The sequence below is a fragment of the Liolophura sinensis genome, chromosome 6 (assembly GCF_032854445.1).
Source record: "Liolophura sinensis isolate JHLJ2023 chromosome 6, CUHK_Ljap_v2, whole genome shotgun sequence".
Classification (NCBI taxonomy): Eukaryota; Metazoa; Mollusca; class Polyplacophora; order Chitonida; family Chitonidae; genus Liolophura; species Liolophura sinensis.
Window position 1 is genome coordinate 42,804,935 of NC_088300.1, and position 23,398 is coordinate 42,828,332.

The 23,398-nt window shown below is 38.0% G+C and overlaps 1 protein-coding gene across 2 annotated transcripts in view; it reads left to right on the plus strand.

Moving 5' to 3' along the window:
- LOC135469375 (tetratricopeptide repeat protein 17-like) overlaps window positions 1–23,398 on the plus strand; it is a 43,709-nt gene that overhangs the window by 13,501 nt on the left and 6,810 nt on the right. Inside the window, exons 9-22 of one of the 2 annotated variants that reach the window (XM_064748004.1) lie at window positions 153–319; window positions 871–1,001; window positions 1,695–1,793; window positions 2,402–2,520; window positions 3,210–3,405; window positions 4,003–4,080; window positions 4,569–4,793; window positions 5,390–5,665; window positions 6,416–6,560; window positions 7,611–7,694; window positions 9,646–9,743; window positions 13,430–13,600; window positions 22,065–22,332; window positions 22,739–22,868. In XM_064748004.1, the coding sequence (XP_064604074.1) occupies window positions 153–319; window positions 871–1,001; window positions 1,695–1,793; window positions 2,402–2,520; window positions 3,210–3,405; window positions 4,003–4,080; window positions 4,569–4,793; window positions 5,390–5,665; window positions 6,416–6,560; window positions 7,611–7,694; window positions 9,646–9,743; window positions 13,430–13,600; window positions 22,065–22,332; window positions 22,739–22,868 (2,187 nt within the window). The remainder of the gene's footprint in view (window positions 1–152; window positions 320–870; window positions 1,002–1,694; window positions 1,794–2,401; window positions 2,521–3,209; window positions 3,406–4,002; window positions 4,081–4,568; window positions 4,794–5,389; window positions 5,666–6,415; window positions 6,561–7,610; window positions 7,695–9,645; window positions 9,744–13,429; window positions 13,601–22,064; window positions 22,333–22,738; window positions 22,869–23,398) is intronic. The other variant, XM_064748006.1, reaches the window with a different exon arrangement.

The following is a 23,398-nucleotide window of genomic DNA, read 5'->3' on the forward strand; positions in this document are numbered from 1 at the left end:
ACTGCCTGTCTCGAATGGGCAAAATTAGTATATATGGTATACATAGCTGTAATATTTAATACTTAAACCAGCAAAAACTTGATAAGCTCAGAAAGTAAAACTTGTAAATTTGTCTTGTAAGCATTCTTACAACAGATTAATGTTTTTTCAAGATCTCTACAGAGGACGCTAAATGATCTGAAGGATTATCAGAAAAAGCATGATCACTGGCAGCAAGAGAATGACCGACTGCTGACAGAGCAGGTGATGAGTGGGGTGAAGATGGAGCAGAGGCTGGCCTATGAGCAGCTGAAGAGTCGAGATAGCTCCAGTGGTGTGGGTAAGGCTTATTGGTGCGGGGGTCTATTTGGTATCCTGGTTTAGGGAAGCAGGAATGAGAATTTGGTAGTGCAGAGTTGTGTAATTCTCCAGTGGAACGACCTACAAGTGATGTGAACATGGATGCCCAATGCCCATTAGAGTCATGAGGCATATCACTGGCATTTCAAGAGGTCAAGAGGTTAGAAACTTTGACATTGAAGTCATTAGTATTTCCATTTTCATTGGTAAGCTTCAAAAAGTAGAATGTCTTAGCAACTACAACAAATGACTTAAGCAATACATGACTCAGTGCTTTGGTTTTATTTAAACCAATTTGAATTTATTAAAATGGTTTAAATAATATTGAAGCATTGAATCATTTATCACCTTTTGTCATTTGTTGTTAAAGTCATCAGTAGTTATGACTGTATAGAATAGTTCATGGTGTGAACAGCTTATTTGAGTCCTGTAAAGAATGGCCACTTTATTATTGGTATATTGTGAATACATGTTGTTCTATGTATGTTTTTATGTATGCACTTGTTATTGTGAAATTGTGTTTTACTACAGGTGAGCATTGTTTAATGGGGGAGAAAGATGGGAGGCAGGTGTTAACGTGTACCTGGAAGAAACAGCGGAGTCCTGACCTGGACTTCTCGGCCCTATTTGAGGGAGTCTCATCCAGCCTATATAACCCTCAGGTGAGTGTCACACCTGTCCTGTTTGAGAGAGTCTCATCCATAACCCTCAGGTGTCTCACACGTGACCTGTTTGAGGGAGTCTCATCCATAACCCTCAGGTGTCTCACACCTGTCGTGTTTGAGAGAGTCTCATCCATAACCCTCAGGTGTCTCACACCTGTTCTTTTTGAGGGAGTCTCATCCAGCCTGTATAACCTTCAGGTGAGTCTCACACCTGACCGGTTTGAGAGATTCTCATCCAGCGTGTATAACTGTCATGAGAGTCTCACACCTGACCTGTTTTAGGATGGCTCATCCAACCCATGTAAACTTAAGGTGAGTCTTACACCTGATCTGTTTTAGGATGGCTCATCCAGCCCATGTAAACCTCAGGTGAGTCTCACACCTGAGCTGTTTTAGGATGGCTCATCCAGCCAGTGTAAACCTCAGGTGAATCTCACTCCTGATATATTTGAGGATGGCTCATCGAGCCCGTGTAAACCTCAGGTGAGTCTCACACCTGACCTTTGGGCTTCAGTGCGAGATTCTGGACTATGTCACGCATCCCATGTCCCCTGGTAGGTGTAAGGGTAATACAGGTTTGTGTTTTGTTTTGACAATCTCAAGATGTGAGATGCATATTTATATAACATGCTGAAAAGGTACCGGTGTTGATAAATACTGATTAAAGGCTGTGTTTTGTTTGTGTTTCAGACAAGAGGGACAGGGGATGGTCCAAAGAAGAAGAGTTTAGACTATTCTAAACCAGTGAGAGCTCCGCTGTACACCAAACACAGACGAGAAGCACCTAAGGTAATGGCATAACTTCATGAAAATAATTTATTTGTTTATCTATTTATTTATTTATTTGTTTGGTGTTCTATGGCATACTCAAGAATATTTCACTTATCCAACGGCAGCCCGTATTAAGGTGGAAGGAAACCAAGCAGAGCCTGGGGGAAACCTATAACCATCTGCAGTTTGCTGACAGACCTTCCCACGTACGGTTATAAAAATGAAAAAGTGTTCAGGAAACAATGCTATCCTATATGTGTACTGCATTAAGGGTGAGTTATAGAAACACTGAAAGAACATGCTTATGATAGAAGACATTTCATACCATCAAGTGTACAATCTGATTGGAAAGCTTTCATTAAACACTTTTCTTACATGTACACATTTTGTTCAGGTAATTTCTTTCTCATTGACATAATTAGCGAATATGGTGAATTGTTATTTGATTTGATGAAACTTTAAGACTACCTTATTTGTAATGAGTGTTGTACCTGTATAGATGTCTTAGTCAAATAAAAAAAAGACATCAATGAGAAAAAAAGGAAAACAAATGTGCAACCTGTTGGTCATAGAGAGGGACATAGTGTTTTCCTGTGTGTTGTAATATTACCTTTTGTATGTTTCAGTTTGGGGACCCGTCAGCTGACTGGCCTAGCAAGGAGGAATGTGACACTTTTGTACAGAAGGCACCCACAGCCATGGAACTTCCTTCTGTTTACCTCTCACCTGAAAACAAGGGCTTTGAGTGAGTTATTTGTTCATGTGTTCTGGTGTACTTACAGGCCTTCAATGACTGTGGGTAGACATGCTGGTGTGTTGTCAACTGTCAACTACATGTAATTGTGTTGGGGCCTCTGTGGCCTCTGTGGGTTAACATTACAGACTGGTGCAATGACCCAGGAGCCTCTCACCAATGCAGTGGTTGGGAGTTTAAGTCCAGCTCATGCTGGCGTCCTCTGTTGTCGTATATGGGAAGGTCTGTTGGCAACCTGCGGATGGCCGTGTGTTTCCCCCGGGCTCCTCCCCTCATAATGCTGACCGCCATTGTATAAGTGAAATATTCTTGAGTACAGCGGAATCTCCAATAAAATAAGTAAATGATGCACCAAGTTGTAATAATAGATTTGTTCTTTGTAGTCTTGAGTTGTCTGTCTTAAAGTCTGAAAAGCCTATTAAGTTGGTTCCTTGCTGTCCTGTTTGGATTTTTTGCAAATGTAAATACAAACCTGACTTTTCCAGCAAGTCAGCAATAAACTAACACATGCTGTGTAGGACCAGGTCTCAAGTAGTTACACATACACTTATATCCCTGTTTCTCCTGTAATAAACTGAAAATGTTACATGTACCTGTAGTTCATGTTACACATTGTTCATGTTACACGTACATGTAGCTCTTGTTACACGTAGTTCATGTTACACCTGTTTTCGTTACAGGGTGAAAGCACTATTATCTGAGGAGCAGAATCTGAAGCCTGGGGCTCAGCATGCCCTGCCGTGGTACCCTCCAGCTTGTGTGCCCATCATGGACCTCACAGAGGGCAGCACTGTTTCCTATGATCACCTTAAGTCCATTAGTATTGAGGAGCGAGGCAAGATGCCTCTGAAACTCCCTGACAAAGGGGTCCTTAGCGTGAGTTTTAATCAGTACTCGTACCATAATAATGGTGATGCAGGTACAACCGTCTCACCATGTCAAATCTACGATGTACATGTATTGCATATCTTTGTAAGAGAAAAAGTGAAATTTGAAAATGTAATACTTTTGGTGAAGCAGAATGTACAGATGTTCAAATGCCAGGTCTTGATCTCAAGAAATTCCGTTGATACATGACAAAATTACATTGGTTGGATTGTCCAATTTCAGAGTTTCATAAATTGTGTTATTTGTGTCACTTTACACTGGTGATACAGTATGCTTGAATAAACATCTTACGATTATGTGAACAGGCTAAAGAATTACAGTATTAGGGCTTGGTATATTTGTTTCTTTAGGCTATCTACCTGTCCTCAGGAAGCTTTCAGTCATCAGGATCTGATAGCAGTATACATGCAAATTGCACATATACAGTGTTCTCAGTTAGTACAAGCATAATTTTGGCAGATAAACTGATGATTAAAAAATATCATTGCTGGTTGTATTTGTTTCATTAAACTCTCTGCATCTGAAACCTCTTGCCAAATACACATATAATGTGGTCTGCAGTCAAGTCTTGTGTTTGTTGTTTAGGCCCTGCTGAACCACATTAATGGTGGGTCGGTAACAGAGGAGGAGGTGGGTCAGAGAATCCTGACCGCTCTGAAACAGGTGAGTTCATGTCCAGCTATGACCTTACATTGCCCATGTACATGTATAGTACAGTACATGAATCGGGATGCGCGAGTTACCAGACTGCCCGCAAATCGTCATCTACACCAGTAAACAAAAGGCCATAAACCCTTGACCAGAATAAATTTAGATGTGACCTTGATCGTGCTGGCCTCCTCTTCGGCCGCTTGTGTGACGGTCTCTCAGCAACACTGTGCATGGCTGTGGGTTTCAACCGGGCTCTTTCCGGATTTGTCCAGTCATAATGCTGGCCACCATTGAATAAGTGAAATATTCTGGAGTATGGCGTAAACACCCATCAACTAAGTACGTGAATGTAAATTAATATATAAAGGGGCTTTAACACTAATCAAACAAGTAAGTAAATAAATAAATAAATAAATAAATAAATAAATGGTAGTGTTCCATGTGCTCGTAGTACAGTACGTTGCGTACACTAATAATTGCTACACACAATCTTTGAACAGAACATTGGGCCAAGCTGGGTTCTGTTCAATCTAGCCGGTCTGTACTGGCGGGTGGCAGGTAACGGGTTCCAAGGGGTGGAGTGTATCAGGCGTGCGCTACACACGGTCCCTGAACAGTACCGTGACGTACCCCTGGTAAACCTGGCTAACGTGCTGTACCGATGGGGGAGACATGACGATGCTGTGGTTGTCATGCAGGAGGCTCTCAGAATCAATGACTTAGAGGTGAGTCAGGGCACAACAGCAGGGTATGTACAGAAGCATACTTATGTGGATGGATGATTTATAATTAAATTGTAGGAACCAGTTGTTCAAAAGTGGTTTAAGACTTAATGCCAGTTTTAATTTTTAAGCCAAGTTTTAAATTTTGTACTTAGACTAAAAAATATTGTGTAACATTATATCAAAATAGGAACTAAAAATGTTGCTGTTACACTTTAACTGGAGAAATGCATTGGCTCAAATTTTAAATATGAAATATGACTTAATACCAGTATCAGCTAATACACTTTCAAAAAACTGGGTGTAGATGATTAATAGAGTAAGGGTTAATATTAGAATAGATCAGTGGTACTCAATAAAGGGATTAAGATGTCATGGAGACCTGATTGTCATTTGGCTACACAGGATATAACAGTGTATCCATCACTGTGGTTGGAGCCTAATTTATTTATTTTTAAATGATAATAGTAATGAAAACAATGAATCAATTAGCTTCCCTGTTTTCAGCCACTCATTTGTTTCTCATACAGCAATAATTTCCTCTTGTCATGACTCACTGTAATATTAAATGATTTAACTCTTTTTTTTTTTTTTTTCAGCCGGCCTCCCACTTCTTGTTTGGTCACCTGCTGTGGTCTAAGGGTAACTACACAGGGGCTGTGTGGCACTATGAACAGACCCTTAGGAGTGACCCTGACAGCCAGGAGGCTTTCTCCACCCTCAGAGCCATCAAATGTTTCCAGAAGTATCACCAGGCAGCTCAGAGTGCAGCTCCACGAGAAACTGTCTCAAAGCCTGTGGACAGCAACTGTAACCACAAAGGGGGAGGTAACCCCAGCAGTCAACAAACGGAGAGCAGAGTTATCTGTAAAACTGTAAGTGGATGCTACAAAATGGATGTTGATCAGCATACACTTGCATTGCACTGGCCCTGATGGCACAGTTAGTAAAGCGTCAGCTTCAGGAGGCGGTAGAGCTAGGATCAATCCTGGGTCAGGTCATACTAAGGCCTTAAAAGGTTAGACTTTCAGCATGAAGTGGATAGTGCAACAACTGGTTGACCCGCATCAGTATAATGGCTCGGGTGGGGCGGCTTACTTGCCTTCAGTAAGGCATCTCATTGAAGCAGCACTAGATAAAAGAGCAGTGGAAATCTGTCCTGCCACAAGGAGGCACATTACGTTCACTCTAAGGACGCTTTCATCGTCATATAACTAAAAAATTGTTAAGTACGACATTAGACCCCAAGCACTCACTGACTCACTTGCATTGCATTTTCCGTGAATTTATTGGCCAAACTCACACAGATACTTTGCTATGACTGGTCACTTCTAATTACATGGTATCTTTTAGTGTTACGTATATATGTTAAGGATTGGAGGAAAGCTCTCATGATTTCATCATGCAAGATTGTCACAAATGGTAGTGGCATTTCCATATACATGTAAGCCCTTTAAATATCTTACAAGTTTACTAACTCTACAGAAAGTGAAGAAGGCATTTGTATGCTTGATATATTTTATACAATGTAAGTATAAGGTAAGTACATAATCAGTTCTATTTGTCACATTATCTTTTCACATTGGAGAGTTATGAGATGGTATCCTTTTTTGATAACTCTGCAGGAGAATGGAGAAGAAAAGTGTATTATTGAGACTCGAACTCGGACAAAAATGCCGGAGTGTAATGGCCACTGCACACAGACCTGTACCATCACCCCCATCAAACTGGACTCCTGTGGCAGTATGGCAGGGGAGATCACTCTTGATGGTAAGTGCAATGTAGGGGTGGGGGCAAGGGGATGCTGTGCTGCCAAAGGCTCCTAGATTGTAACATCAGATGTCAGCATATTTCAGCACCTGTTTTCAATGGTGGTTAAACAAAGGTTTACGGTTTTGTGATGGCTTCAGTATTCAAAGTGTAAAACAATACTAGGAATTAAGGAACTATTCTGACATTGCTCGAAGTTTACGCGCTTCTTCTCCCTCTGTTGTTGGGGACAGTACTTTGCTAAACCATACCAGTCAGAACATAGTTAACATTTGTCAGTTAACAGCATACAGTGAAACAAATTAATAAAATCCGGGAACTACGGTGGATTTCATAAGGTTCAAAGTGTTTTTACTAAGATTACTTAAACATTGTGGTTTAGTTTCCATATTCCAATTTGGAGAGTTGTGATTATTGTGCACAGGGTCTTCATATTGACATATAATGGAAGATTGATCAATTTGTTATCTGGTGAGCATCTTGCATGTTCTGCTCGTTTTTGGTATTCAGTAGGCAGAGAACAGCAAGAGTTATATCCCTTGTGCCATTGACTTTCTGCAGCTGTAGATGTAAAACCATTGTTCACATTGTACATATATATACTAGAAATTAAAGCCATGGAAATGATTGAACTTTCTTAAAAATTTTTTATATTTAATTATAAAAATTAGGAAATTCTAAATTAGGAAATTTAAATTGGTTATTAGAATCCAGATATCATGATCTTAATGTAAATTCTACTGTGCCCAGTTTTTTTTGATATGGTGGGATTATCATTGTGTTATTTAAATAAAGTGAAAAAAGAAGATTTTAATTATGTTACCTTAATTCCGCAACCTTTTTCACACATGAAAGAGCAACGTTCCATGCAATTTATGCAGAAAGTGTAATTTAATCAGTCAGCACGAAATAATCCCCCCCTCCAAGAATTTTTTTGAATAAACACCTTGCAAACATGCAAAAATGCTAAAAGAATTACTGTAATATTTGGAGGCAGCTATATGTTTCCTAGTAGTTTACATGTGATACGGGAAAGTGAATTATTTTCAGATGGTAAGAGTGAGACAAATAGCTGTGGTCCTAAGGGACCTAACCAACCGTATGCCAGCTCCCTGGGCCTGGAGGACTCCTTCTGTATGTACTGCCTTCATCTCACTTCACTATCACCTGTGGTTCTTCGTCTTGTCTTATGCTCTTGATTTTGTATAACAGTACATGTATATTGAAGATCTAAGATTTTGTGGAGACACTGTATCACATTTCTTTAGGTTCTTTTTAACTCACTGTTGCCTAAACTTGAACAAAACCCATTATTTTGTAGTCTGTAAATTAAATTAGTATTTATTTAGGACAGTTAACCTTCAGTTCAGTTTTCAAATTTAGACATGATTGCCATCATACAGGTGAAACATTGTTGAGAACGGCATTAACAGTAATCAATCAATCAATCAATCAATTTTACACAACACCATACATATTATGGCATGTTGTTCACTGACACTTACAGATTAATTACCAGATTGACTTACTTGTAATGAGTGAGATGACATAATGATGATCAGATTGACAGATTTACTTGATTCAATTATTTGTATTTTTTGTGTTTGCCTTATTTTACTCTAACTGTGAAGAAAAAAGTCCTGATAGTGATGATATAAGTAAATGCAAGTTTCTGAATCTTCACTATACATGTACTACCATCCAAGTCTCCATTCTTTAATTTATTTATTTGATTGGTGTTTTACGCCGTAGTTAAGAATATTTCACATTCAGGACTACAGCCAGCTTTTTGGTGGAAGGAAACCCATGCCCATCCACAGGCTGCTGGCAGACCTTCCTAAGTACGGATGGAGTGGAAGTCAGCATGATCTCCATTCTTTGTATCAGTGCGTAGTTTCTTTGATCACCGTAATACAGATCATTTCATGTGTGAGTGTGTGATTAAAATGTTCAAAGTACCTCACAGACTGCATGCATGTATTTACATGTGAATCCATGTGACTGTATTTGTATTATGTATCATTTATTTCAGCTGTTCGTTAAGTAAACACACCGTATTGCTGCACATGTGGTTTGTATAAGTATTTAGTAGTGGACTTAGTTTATGTGACAGTAGCCATATCTGGTTTTGTAAATGACAAAAAATACTGAATTTTTTTTTTTAAAAGTCCTAAAAGCCTTTTGAACAAGTGGGCCCTGTCAAGACTGCTGCATACTGAATAGAGGAGAAAGCTCTAGTGTTTACTGTAAACAGCTAGGATTATAAAGACTGTGAAAGTCTACTGTAAACTACCAGGAATATAAAGACTGAGCTGTAAGTTGTACTGTAAACTACCAGGAGTATAAAGACTAAGCTGTAAGTTGTACTGTAAACTACCAGGAGTATAAAGACTGAGCTGTACTTTGTACTGTAAACTGCTAGGAGTATAAAAACAAAGCTACAATGTTTACTGTAAACAGCTAGGATTATAAAGACTGTGAAAGTGTACTGTAAACTACCAGGAGTATAAAGACTGAGCTGTACTTTGTACTGTAAACTGCTAGGAGTATAAAAACAAAGCTACAATGTTTACTGTTAACCGCCAACAGTAAAACGACAAAGCTATAATGTTTACTGTAAATTGCGAAAAATATAAAGACTAAGCTACAGTGTTTACTGTAAACTGGCAGGAGTATAAAAACAAAGCTACAGTGTTTACTGTAATTTTGCCAGGAGTACAAAAGCTACAATGTAAGCCTATAGTGTTTACTGTAAACTCTCTGGGGAACATGTATAAAGACTGTAAGGCTGTGATGTTTATTGTAAACTACCAGGAGTATAAAGACTAAGCTGTAATGTTTACTGTAAACTGCCAGGAGTATAAAACTGAAGCTACAATGTCTACTGTAAATTGCCAGGAGTATAAAAAGCTACAATGTAAGCCTATAGTGTTTACTGTAAACTACCAGGGGAACATGTATAAAGACTGTATGGCTCTGATGTTTATTGTGAACTACCAGGAGTATAAAGACTAAGTTTATTTAATAAGAGGCAATGTTCACACCTTGATGATGTATGTTGACTTTCGAATGTGTTGTTTTTCAGTCACGGCGGAGTTCGCTGGCAAACTGGACGAGGTGAGTGAGATATACCAGAGGAAAGGGCTGTGTAATGGCGATGAGTGTAATCAGCTTAAAGTACAGGTGAGGTATTCCTCTCCACCAATCAGAGTTTCTTGCACCTGAGAGAGAGGGCAGGTGGATTCAAATCAGGACTTTTTGTTCACTTTGAACCTTTTTTTTTTTTTGTTAGGACATTTATTGTTGCCATGGTCATTTAAAGCACAGAAGCAGCATTAATTATGTCTGTTATATCTTAACATTTTATCGCCAAAATGACCTTCAAATTCTCTGGCCTAGACTGTGTCAGAATAAACAGAGTTTTCTTTCATTCTACAGTGCATTTTCAGCAGCATTTAATAATTAAGGACAATTATCCTCTGGATTAACCATTAATGTAGTTATTAATAAGCTTAATAACTACATGTATTTTGGGAAATGATGTGGTTTTACAATACTATCAGCACCACCAGCAGATTAAATTTTTGCTAGGGTTGAAGATCATGGTCAAGTACAAATGGTGCCCACCCTAATTCCTGAACCTTTTTGCATATGAAAGATCCACTTTCATCGCAATTTATGCATATTTTTAATTTGGTTTTGGAAACAAAACTACATTGTTTGGATTGGTTGTTTTCTGGGCTCACAAAAATTATGATTTTTTCAGTCAACAGAGAATAATTCCTTCAGAATATGCTTGAATAAACATCTTGTAAAACATGCTAAAAGGTTGAAGAGTTACAGTGATTACATTTATCGGTATATCTGCCAGCATTTTATCCGTACAAAAAGGCATTTAGGAAAGAACTGAGAGTAATGTTAATGAGAAAAACACCATCTCCTTTAAAGTCCTGTGTTAGGTGGAATGGATGTTTATCATGATTGTAAATTTTACACCCCATTTCCTTTCAAAATGCTTTGTAGCTGAGGCTACCGGTTTACATATTTGTAGCTGATATGTTTATTATATGGCGTGTCTTTGTATTATAACCATTATCAGTGTGCGTCCCTGTAGTGTGGTTCTGCATGGTTGAATCAACTGACACTGATGCTGACCCTAGATCTGCTTAGCTAATAATGATTGTTTTCAACTGTCAATGGTGACACTGATTGTGTTCAGCTGTTATGGTGACATTGATTCTGCTCAGCCGTTAATGGTGACACTGATTCTGCTCAGCTGTTAATGGTGACTGATCCTGCTTAGCTGTTACCGGTGACATTGATTGTGTTCAGCTGTTAATGATGACACTGATTCTGTTCAGGTGTCAATGGTGACACTGATTCTGTTCAGCTCTTTACAGTGACTCTGATTCTGTTTAATGTTAATGGTTACACTGATTCTGTTTAGCTGTTACTGGTGACACTGATTCTGCTCAGCTGTTAATGGTGACACTGATTCAGTTCAGTTCTTTATGTTGACTCTGGTTCTGTTTAACTGTTAATGTTAGCAGTGGCATTTATTCTGTCCAACAGTTCAAAGTGGTGACATTGATTCTGCCCAGCTGTTAAATTTAACTTGTTTTGTTAATGACACTGACAGTGGCATGGCTGACAGATTCTGAGCTGATAAATGTTAACAGGTTGATATAATGACGACACATGCCCATATTAGCGAATAATAGTGATGTGGTTTTCGTTGGTTGATCATACTGGCAACTGCTCTGTAGAAACCTGTTTGGTGAAGTTAGTGCAGGTACAGGTGTGCTGTGTTAGGCTAATACATCTGCGACAAAAAGGATATTGTATGTATGTTTGAAAAGTCTTTCACTGTTAACAATATTAAAGTCCATATTGATGCACCAAAAAACTGCTCCTTTTTCCAGTTCATCTCAAAATGCCTATGTCATTACCTGGTGCTGATGTAATTACAACCTGTCTCACCTGGCCGTGAAAATGTGTCAGTAAAAATGATCTGACCTTCTGAAGTTTGTTGGTGATTTGACAGTTTTAGTGTAGAAGACTGTTAACTGGCTGCCTCTATTGCAGTGTGTTGCACCTATGAAGACCATGACTGGCATGATAGCGCACATTGTAATGCCCCCTCAGCACTATATCAGACCCACATCTCTCCACCCAGCTCAGTGCATGGTAGGACAGTTCTCCCCACATTCCCCTTACATCGTGGGGTGTGATTTTTGTGTTGTGAGTGCTTAGGCTGATAACTTGGTTATTGTTTTGTAGAATGTTTTTTTAGTACAGAACCTCTAAATTTTTGTGTTTGACTTTTGTTTGGTTTGGTTGGCTGCTGTGCACATAGAGATGAGTTGTAATCTGTTTTCAAAGCTTATCTCATGACAGTGAAGTATTTGAATACTGCTGTCCAATCTTGAGTACATATATCCTCAATATTGTGTGCTTGGTCCGTATGATTGCCCTCCCATAATAGTCTGTAATACTGCATAAAATTGTTTGAGGCAGGTCAAAAACCATGTCCTCTTCTTTGTATACTTTTCCCCCTAATATAATTTAGTTATTTCCAATAGTGTGTATTTGCCCTTCATCAGACTTGTATATAAATGTATTGAAGTCTACAACTTATTTATTGTTCTTTCCCCAATCTTATCTAAACAAGATCATGTGTTTTCAAAGCTCTGCTAAGAAAGGCACATACTGTGAATGTAACATCTCAGTGGTACAGATGGTCTCACCTGTTGCGAAGACTTCCACACGTCTTGTATTTTTCTATACACCTGTTGTGAATTTATAGGATTTCCATGAACCTATTCTGAACACTTCTATACACCTATTCTGAACATTTCTTTATAAATGTTTTGCCTTGCTTTTTATGCTGATCTTTGAGTGGAAAATCTTTGAAGATTAAAATCTAATCGTATCCATCAGATATCAGTTACAGACATACAAACACCAAGTTTACTGTGATATAAACAAAAGTTTAATGTCTAAAATATTTGCTTTGATCATGCTTACATTGTATCTGTAGTACATGTAACACTTATGTGGTATTCTGTGGTACATGTACACGTAATTCTTCCTATGTTTAGGGGGGCCTCCGTGCCTCAGTTGGTTAGCGCGCTAGCGCAGCGTAATGACCCAGGAGCCTCTCACCAATGCGGTCGCTGTGAGTTCAAGTCCAGCTCATGCTGGCTTTCTCTCCGGCCGTATGTGGGAAGGTCTGTCAGCTACCTGCGGATGGTCGTGGGTTTCCCCCGGGTTCTGCCCGGTTTCCACCCACCATAATGCTGGCTGCCGTCGTATAAGTGAAATATTCTTGAGTACGGCGTAAAACACCAATCAAAAAAAAAAAAAAAATCCTATGTTTAGGACAGATATTTTGTAGTGCTGAAAACTGAAAATTACATTTCTGCCCTATTTTTTTGGGAAAAGTAAAGATATGAATATGTAGTTAATTAGATGATCTTTTATAAACCATGGGAGAAAAGAGAAACTGTATTCCTGTTATGTTTACATGTGTATTTCCTAGAAAGAGCAGAACAGTTTGCACAAAACTTAGAAGAATGAAATATATAGTACTAAACTCTGTATACTGTATTTGATTATCTTTTTTTAAAAACTTAAATTTATTATTTCACAAACTTCAATATACATTGAATATACAATGTACACATTTTTAAATTTATACATTTTCATATCACAATACATGCTTCCTTACAGTGCATGTCTAGTGTGACTTTATTTATTATATTACAATATAAATGATTTCATGGTTGCCAAACAGCAAGTTTCATGTTGAACTAGATAGTTTGTAGGACACAGACAGTTTGTGATAGTTTGACGTGTTTGTCTTGCAGCATGGCACGCAAAAACCCCACATCAAGCTGGACTATGTGAACGGGGTTCTTCACCAAAAACTAATATTTGTGGACTCACCCAATGACATACAGGTGGAGGCTCATGAGTGCATGATTTATAACGACGGGTCTCGCTCTACAGGCTGCAGTCAGGAAGAATTCCAAACCTATGTGAGTATATCCCCTTCTCTTTAACGGGATATCCCCTTCTTTTTAACCATATATCCCTCCTCCTTAACCATATATCCCTCCTCCTCAACCAAGTATATGTAGTCTTGTCCCCTTCACCAGTTATCCCGTCTTCTTAACCACCTAGTTCAAGTGATACATGTAATTGTAGAAGTCAAATAGTATTGAAATTGTTTAAGAATCAAGTTTATCATCATGAAATGTCAGTTTTCCTTGACATCATTTTAAAGGGATAAATTGAAGTATTGAGATACGACGACATTAAATCCATAAACCCATAAAAATCAGACAGGTAGGTTTCATAGACACAGCACCTGAGGAACAGGTGACTTTCACATGCTAACATTTGTGTCATAGTTGAACAATACTCATGAAGTATCAAAGCTATATACTAGTTTACCTCGCCTTAATGTTTTGATGAGCATCTTCATGTTCAGTTCATTTATGATTTTTATTTCATCAGACATCTTCAGTATGGTCTGTTATGGTGGTCTGATCCGTCTTGTTTTATGTGTAGTGTAAATGTGCAGGTCTGTTATGAACATCTAGATATACACATACATGTAGGATGCACGTATATAGACTGTAGGATGTGCATATATAGACTGTAGGATGGTTGGGTAATTCAGCCATTGCCGTCAGTATATTGGGACCTTACCATAAGTTATCCTTCATTCATCCTGGCCAGGATTACATCCTACATACAGGGTTATAATAAGCAATTACTAACATAGGATTTAAACTTATGACCTGGCTTATACTGTATTTGTGAACCTAAATTGAAAAACAGTACCTACAAATCTATGACCATTTTGACACGCTGTTCTATTTATTTTGTTTTTTTTTTTCAATTGTCTCCATTGCAGCGACCTCATTTCTAAGGATTGGGTATACTGAATTTCTTTTCCACTCTTTCCCCAGCTGTACTGTGCTTTACCTGTTTAATTTATTTCTCTTGTGTTATCTGCCAGTTGAACTTGTTGCTGTGTATCTATGCATCCAGAAGCATGACGGTTAGTGACACCTGTGTTTTAGTAATCACAAGTACCATTTTCACTCTAAACCTGTATTTTCTAGATTTGTTTTATTAAATATTGGAGCTAATATTCAAAGACTTTTGTTTCATGTGGCGTTCAGGTCGTTTTAAATTTAATCAAGCTGTATGTTACAATTAAACTTATCGAAAGGGAAATAATCGTGCATTATCTCAAGATTGTGAATCTAAGGTTTTAAAGGAACTGGGTTTAACTGAGAGTTTAGAAATGCGCATCTGTGAATACTGTTTAACTGTGGGGAACAGGTTGAACTTACCAATGTCAAATGTCCTTGAATTAAAATGTTCGGAGCTAAAGACATATATGAAATAAGAATACTGTGAAAATACAGGTGTTTTTAATTCAAATTTAATAATTTAATAAATTTAATCTGTGATGAATAATTTTGAACAGGGCCTGATTGCGTACATTTCATTTCAGTCATTACTTTTGATTGTAAATCATCTTAAAACAACTGGTTGAGATTTGTCAAGTTTCAAGTAACCAAAGAAATTAAGTTTGAAGTAGGCAGACAAGCATAAATTGTGAATGTTGGCAGCCAGTGCGCATCAGCCATTATTTTTGACCACATCATTGAGTAACAACAACACACTATGGTACATGTGTACAATGGTTTCAACTCTCTGGAGACCAGTGATAAAACTCTACCCTTATAGATGCAAGTCAGATGAGTTTCCTGAGTCTTTATACATGTATAATTGTATGTGATATTTGAGACAGGCATGTTCTGACATATGGTGACAATTTGACATACAGTAGGAACATTTTTGGTGCAGGGACAATTTAATTTAGGAAGATTTTGATCCGTATCCAAAACTTCCCCTAATTCTTTTAATTGTGCCAAGATTTTATTATGTATTAACTTGTAATCAAGATGCTTTTCCAAAATGTGATGAGGCTTACTTTGGTATTTGATCACAAGTTTACAGCTGGTGATATATGAACAACAGCGAGCAAGGGTTGTACCAGACTTTATACACATTAATGTGCTGTTAACTACATGTGCTGTTAATTAATGTTTATTAAGTCTTTTAATTCATGGATGAAACAAATTTCTGCATGTAATCTGTCCTCAAAAGTTTTTTTTTATACTGATGCTCATACCTTGCAGTTTTTAGAACTGCCATTGTTTCATAAATGCAAGTGTTTCATTTTACATTGTTACTTACTAAAGTGTTTCTTGTGCTTGTATAAAAGTTGTGTTCTTTGTGTTGAAGAATGCATGTTCTTTTGGTTCTTTACCCATTACGGCATTGATGATTTCCTTATTTGTTAATCAGAACATAAGAAACTCGGGCATATGTCACTTCAGTCTCTATTCTCACATATAGGAGGACTACAGATATCTATGATGACTACGTTGATAATCTCCTTACTGTCAGTGTACAGCCATTTGTTCTCAGAATTATGTGTGCCATTTGACATTATCTAACATGTACTATTTTGGAACTATTTTCACAGTTTTGAACTAAATCAGATCATGCTGAGAGGTATTAAAAACTTCTGAAAGTATTAAAATCTGTTATAATTTAACAGGATGATTCAGGATTTTTATAAATCTGAACTCTATAAGATTGAACATCTCTGTTCAGATTCCTTGAAGTTGAACTTTCTGAACATAAAATTGCCAGCTCAGATCTTCATAACTCCCTGAAATTCCTTGTCTTAAAAGTTCAGAACTTGCAAAATGTGATCTTCCAAAAATCACAGTGAAAGCTTAATATGAATAATTTGATAGAACTGAACCCAACCCTCCCAGAATCAGACAGGCGAGGGAGAGATTAAAATTTCCTATAGTGGATTTCTCTAAAATCAGACAGTGTGAGTTCAGAATTCCATAGAACTAAATAATTCGACACTGACGCTGACAATTCTGCATTTTCCTAATAGTTAGGTTACTTCCCTTTTCAAGGTATTACACCTCTCCAACACCCACCACCCCACCCCGCCCACCCCTTCCCATGCACAGAGGCAGTTGGTAATGATTCTACAAGTAATTAACCTTACAAGAAATTACACAGGCGGATTGGTCACAGTTAATTACTATCGTTCCATCACACTGGTAGGACAATTGAACTAATATTTAGTGTCAAGGGAGGTAAATCCTTGAAAAGGGAAATAACCTATGTATTACCAAATAGCACATAGTGTGTATATAGCCGTAATGGCTTTGTATTACATTAAGACTTTGTAACTGTACATGTAGAGCAGCTTAACATCTGAACAAATGCTATGCAGCGCCAGCAACCTGCAGATGCTTGTGGTTTCCCTAGGGCTCTGACAGGTTTCCTCCCACCATAGTGTTTGCCGTCATTGTAAAACTTTTAATCAAATAAAGAAATAAACAAGAGCCATGCAGCCACAGAAAAGTGAACTAGATGACTGAATTGGTTGATAGTTATGTTGAGTGTACTCATGTACCTCTAAGCCATGTTGTTTTGTATGCCATTAAATTGCCAATGGTCTGAGCTTATGCCTTTTTGTTGCTATGCCTTTTTGACTTGATAATTTACTTGTACATCCCAGGTGAGGATAATTTGGACAAACTTTTCTGGAAGACTGTGTACACGTACTTTATAGTGCACCAAATAAGCTGGTAGTGGCAGCTGCTGTGCAGTGCTGGCTATCATGTGTTTTCGTATTTAATATTTTAACTGATTTGTTATGGACTTTGCGTATTATTTTGTATGTATTTACCTTGTGTCTTTTTGAAATGTTAGTTTTCTAATTTCTTCTATATTTTTGTTATTATTGGCCGTATTTGTCAAGCACTGCTATGGTGTATGTTGTGTGAATTTTCGAAGTCTATGACCCGTTTTGTGGGTGTATTTGTAAAGGTGCCAGTCAGATCCATCTGACTCTTTGTTTCCCATCGATGATTTTTGCTCAAAGTTTAGATATCTTCCTGACATGGTGTGTCAGCGAATGACTTTGTCTCCGCAGTTGACTTTGTCTGTGTGAGTGACGATGTCTCCAGCAGAACTGAACTGTTCTATTAGCTGACTTTGCTGTAGATCTGACCTTCTGTAATAGGGGTCACTCCACCAGTGCAATGACCAAAAGTGTCTGTTGCTAATAAAAAGATAATTTACGAAGGAACAGGTTTTGTTGAATTATTTCTTCCTGTGTAAAAACGCCCTCTTACCTGTACCTACAGAAGAAAATCTGAAATATTTTATGCTAATACAGTACATCATCATTTGGAGAAAAAATGAGTTTTAGGTACATGGCAACTTTGTCATGTCAAAAAGATGTTCATTACCTCTTTAAATATGACAGCTTATAGTATTTGGAAGAATATTTTTATTGGCATCAAAAATCAAAAGACTTGGGGGCAAAACTTGTGACAAACAAAATATGTTCAAAGCACCTTTCTGACAACAATGAACATAAATCAGAATTTGGTGATATACATGTACAAAGAGAAGATATTTTGTGAAAGCAGTCAGAGATTATTAGGCAATAATGCAAAGACAGGGAAAGCCTTCTGAGTGTGCCCATAAGATTTATCAGGTTAAAATGGCTGCCATCATGTAGAGTTCCTACATGTGAATATCATGTGCATTCTGATACGTTACTGTGAATTTTGATTCCCTCTGACTTTAGAAGAAATTGTGCTGATGCAAAAGCCATGTTAGTTCTGTCTATGGCTGTCATACAGTTCTAATTTTGAATGAAAGCTGTTTTGAATTAAAAAATGGTAGACTTGGACCCTAGATTCTCTGAAACGTACATGTACGTATACTGTAGATTAAAATTATATCAACATATATTATTAAGTCAACAGTCCAATTAGTGACAAATAAGAAATTATTAAATGAAATACAGTACTAGCATGTGTATTTCTAAGTCACCCACACAACATTGCTCAGGTTCATACAGTACATGTACATATCAAGCTTATGCAATGAAATAACTGCTCTAGCTTTTTTGCCATAACAGATTTCTTTGATTGTATAACATGCCAAAATAAAGTATTTATAGTCCAAAGAAGTCTGCTTATATAGGTCTAAGGGATTGGGTGTGCCGACAACCAAAAAGTGTCTGGATAACCTCCCCAAGATGACCACTAAAACAGCACAAGTCTAGCGCTAACACTTAAGGTTTCATGGTCGCAGATATATTTTCATGTACCAAGGATTCTGTGTGAATATAGTAGACTGCTGCCATATTGAAGAAGACACTGATGTGCAGTAAGAATTACACACCCTCGTCTCCCAGAGAGCATCAGAAGGGATACAGATTTGGTGAGCAAATTTAGTATTGTGTGTGCTGATGTCGTTTCCTTGTTCTTACCTGTGCAAGCTGTATGTGCAGTGAGTGCTACATGTATATTCTGTTTATGGATAACACTAATGCTTGCAATGTATACTGTACATGTATCTTGCTAAGCAAAATAAGAACCATCCTTATGTCTCGCTTATCTTTGTTTGACTGACAACATGTTAATCTTAATTTGCTATCAGCATTTAGAACAAGCCAGTCTAAAAGTTAAGAGTCTAAAAGAAGCTATTAAAGCCGGTAGTAAGCCATGTGCCTATTTGTAGTTTGTGTTTGGTACATTGACCATATCCTCAAACACGAACAGTTGAACACTTGCATGTGGTTTGCAAACATTTTATAAACAACACCAGTGATCAAAACTCTTTATTAGGGAGTAGCAGGTCATGAGCCTGCTCATGGATTGGTGCAGTGACTCCACAGACATTCCCATAAAGCCAAAAAATATGACCAAACAATAGACTGACATCCCAGTTAATGGTGGTGGATTTCTGGAACTGTGTGTGTGGTAAGCCAGTGGCATAGCACTAAGGACTTTTAGTCTGGCTGGAAACTCGCATGATGTATATCTTTTGCACTGTTGTTATTTTATATTGCTGTTTTATCTGTCTTAGGCAGACTACATGATTTGCTGAAGCTTGACATTTTGTTTGGACTGAACTGCAATTTCTGCTGATGTGTTTGAGGCATGTTACATGCAATACAACCTCTATTCATTACTCTTTAATATTGCTTGCTTTAAGAGCAGACTAGATTATATCTCCTATCAGTGTTGTTTTCGTTTTGTACACATATCTTGAATATGAATTTGCATCCCTGTATATGTTATATGGGTGTGTACTGACAATGAACATTGTGAATAGTCACAGGGTATTTTTATCATATACATGTGTATAGATTCAATGGGAACAATTTTGTTTTTGTTTTCAGATAGCTTTAGATCATATGCAATAGCTGTAGCGTGACTTTATTGTATAAATTCATACTTTGCTTTTTAATGTTGTGTTTCAAAGGTGGTCTGAGTTTCAGTTCTATTTTGCATGTGTGTTTAAAATGAAGTTTCTTTTGCTTCTCAACCTGTTCCGTTGCTGATTTCCATTTTTTTTTTTGTGAATAGAAAATCTTTACGTATTGTGTTGGAGATTATTTGCCACTGGTCAGTAGCTTTTGTGTAAATTACCTTTTCCTGGCCAATCATAATTCGGGCCAAAACCAGGCTGACCAATCTTCCCTTTTAACAAACGAGTATTGCGTTGTGATAAATCGTTATCGTAAAGACAGCTAGGAATGAACACTAGACTGCGGGTTTCTTGAGGTAATGTACCTATTTTTCTTTTCAACCTTTGAAAGTGTGCATGCAGTGTTATAATGTGATGCCATTGTTATTTATTTATTTATTTGATTGGTGTTAAACCCCGTGCTCTATTTATTTATTTATTTATTTCATTGGTGTTTTACGCCATACTCAAGAATATTTCACTTATACAACGGCGGCCAGCATTATGGTGGGTGGAATCCGGGCACAACCCGGGGGAAACCCACGACCATCCGCAGGTTGCTGTCAGACCTTCCCACTTATGGCCCGAGAGGAAGACAGCATGAGTTGGACTTGAACTCACAGCGACCGCATTGGTGAGAGGCTCCTGGGTCATTACGCTGCGCTAGCGCGCTAACCCACTGAACCTGATGCCATTGTATGTTCGTCAGGAAGATCATACGTGTATGACGTTTGGCTTTTTGTGAAATAAGAAATATGTACATATTATCTTCTGACCGAGTTAACAGACGTCATCAACTCTGGCTAGAACTGGTTTCCTAAAGGCTGCATTTATACATGGATGTGTTGTTGTTGTTGTTGGTGGTGGTGATAAGAGATGTGATAAAGTCTTGTAGTATAATGTACCCAACATTTAGCAGCTAATGAGGAGACCTGTGTTTATCTACTGTACATGTTTACTGGAGAAGAGATGAATTCATGCGTATGTGTTTGCTGTGGACGTGTAATACCATGCTTCTTTAAATAGAATGGGTCTTTTGTCGTAGTCAATGTGAATCATAACCTTTTCAACCACTAAAGCACTTTTTTTTCAGTGGGATTTACGGTACAGTTATTGTGCAGATGATGCTAAAAATGACCTGTTTGTGTCATGAAAGTTGCATGCTTTATAAAACTGCGAATTATTGCTTTACACCCCCATAATTCTCTCAGATTGTTTCAAAGTATTGATTGCAGAGGCGGTTGAATTGGTTGATGAGTTAGATCATAGCTTGTACAGCACATGGAAACCCATTTAGTGTCTCCTGGTATGAACATGTTGTGGTCACAATATGGCAGCAATATTGCTGAAGTTGTGTTTATAACCAGTAGTCTTTCATTCACTCATAATTTGTACAGACGCTGCCTGCCCATGAAACTGAAAAAGGAAGAAAAAAATATATGTACTAATGCTTTGTAACATGTCTACCCATCATCATCTTTTGTTGATGATACAAGTGCTAAAATATTTAAGGCTAATTTAGGTAAAACTAATTTTGATGGCTTTGCCTAGATGTAAAGACAATTACATGCACAGCTAATATTAATAATGTACATGTATACTCATCATAAAACTGTTCATATATCTAGACAAAGTTACAATGAAAAGACAAAAGCTGTAATTGGATTACAAAGACATGAGTTGGACCTCAGTGTGAAACTTTGAGCTGTTGATCTTTTATATTATTGTTGTTCAGTGTTATGTAGAAGGTAAAATATAAGATCAAATAAAGACTACAGCAGGAAGAGCATAACCAGAGCAGTGACGATCAGGTGATAATGGTCAAATGGTCACATGTAACGGTTGAAATCAGGCCTCGTGTAAGTTTACGTCATTTAAAGCTTTATTCTAACACAAAACACCCAGACTGACACATTTGTTCTACATACAGTACTGTACTATACAACTTGAGGATGTTACTGTAAAGTAATCAGTGCAGAAACAAAGTACATGTATGTGTATGTTCTTACATGTTGTTATTTGCACTTTAGCATAGTCTAGTTGTGTTATAACATTGTGACATTAAGCATATTCTAGTTGCGTTATAACATTGTGACGTTATTCTGTTTACAGCAAGATGAACTGGAACACATACAGGAAGAAATAAGTGAGCTTCTCAACCTGAACAACTTCCACTGTTACCAAGAGTCTGCTTCTCCTGCCCCTGCCCCGGAGCAGACTCACACGCCGGCGGTACAGGCAGCCAGCGGAAACACCCGCGAGACACCCCAGGAGGAAAGCCCATTACCTGACCAGTCTAACGAGCCCAAACAACCGGAGGTTAACGATGGGATGAAACGTTCCTGGACTGCACATGATATTCCTGACACACAGCTTCCAAGTAAGTGCAGCAGGCAAGGTTATGCTGAACTGCCTGGCTTGCTTGAGGCAGAACAAGCCCCATATTAGAAGAAGATGTATATAGAGAGATAAAATATAATGGAGTCTACCTTCTGTGCTTCTCCTATGTAATGGTTTTCTTTTAAGGTGCCCTACATGCACAGTTTATCTTAAGCCTCACAAGCACTTTAGTCAAGTGCCTTGTTTATATACGTTTTGCAGTAAAAATTGCCTGCTGTATGATGTAAATATTTAACTTGAAAGCCCTCTAGCTGTTCATGACCAGGTATTGTGTTGTCAGAAATTATTGTACATGTATTGAAATGGATGTTGGAGAGCAGCTGATAGTTATGTTTTATGATGATAATGTAATCAGTAATCATGTGGCTTTGTTCCAATGTTTGCAGACACCCGGATCCATATCAAGCATCGGTTTCACCTGGCCATGCCAAGCTTTGAGAAATGTCAGACACTGTCATTGATTGACTTCACTCTCTTCTCCAGTACCTGGCTCTCTGTCACAGCCAAACAAATAAAGTAAGTCAGATACTGGTCCCTGTTCAAAGACTTCTCAAGTTTTGCTCTCCAGTACCAGGCTCTTTGTTACAACTCATGTCTACTAGCACCTGTTTGACTTTATAGTCCCCATTCTTCAGGACCTGGCTCTCTCATGATAATCAGATGGATAAAGTAAGTCAGGCACAGGTCCTTTGATAGACTTCTCAAGTTTTGCTCTCCAGTACCAGGCTCTTTGTTACAACTCATGTCTACTAGCGCCTGTTTGACTTTATAGTCCTCATTCTTCAGGACCTGGCTCTCATGATAATCAGATGGATAAAGTAAGTCAGGCACAGGTCCTTTGATAGACTTCTCAAGTTTTCTTCTCCAGTACCAGGCTCTTTGTTACAACTCATGTCTACTAGCACCTGTTTGACTTTATAGTCCTCATTCTTCAGGACCTGGCTCTCTCACGATAATCAAATGGATAAAGTAAGTCAGGCACAGGTCCTTGTATAGACTGTTCAAGGTTTCTTCTCCAGTACCAGGCTCTTTGTTACATCTCTCAT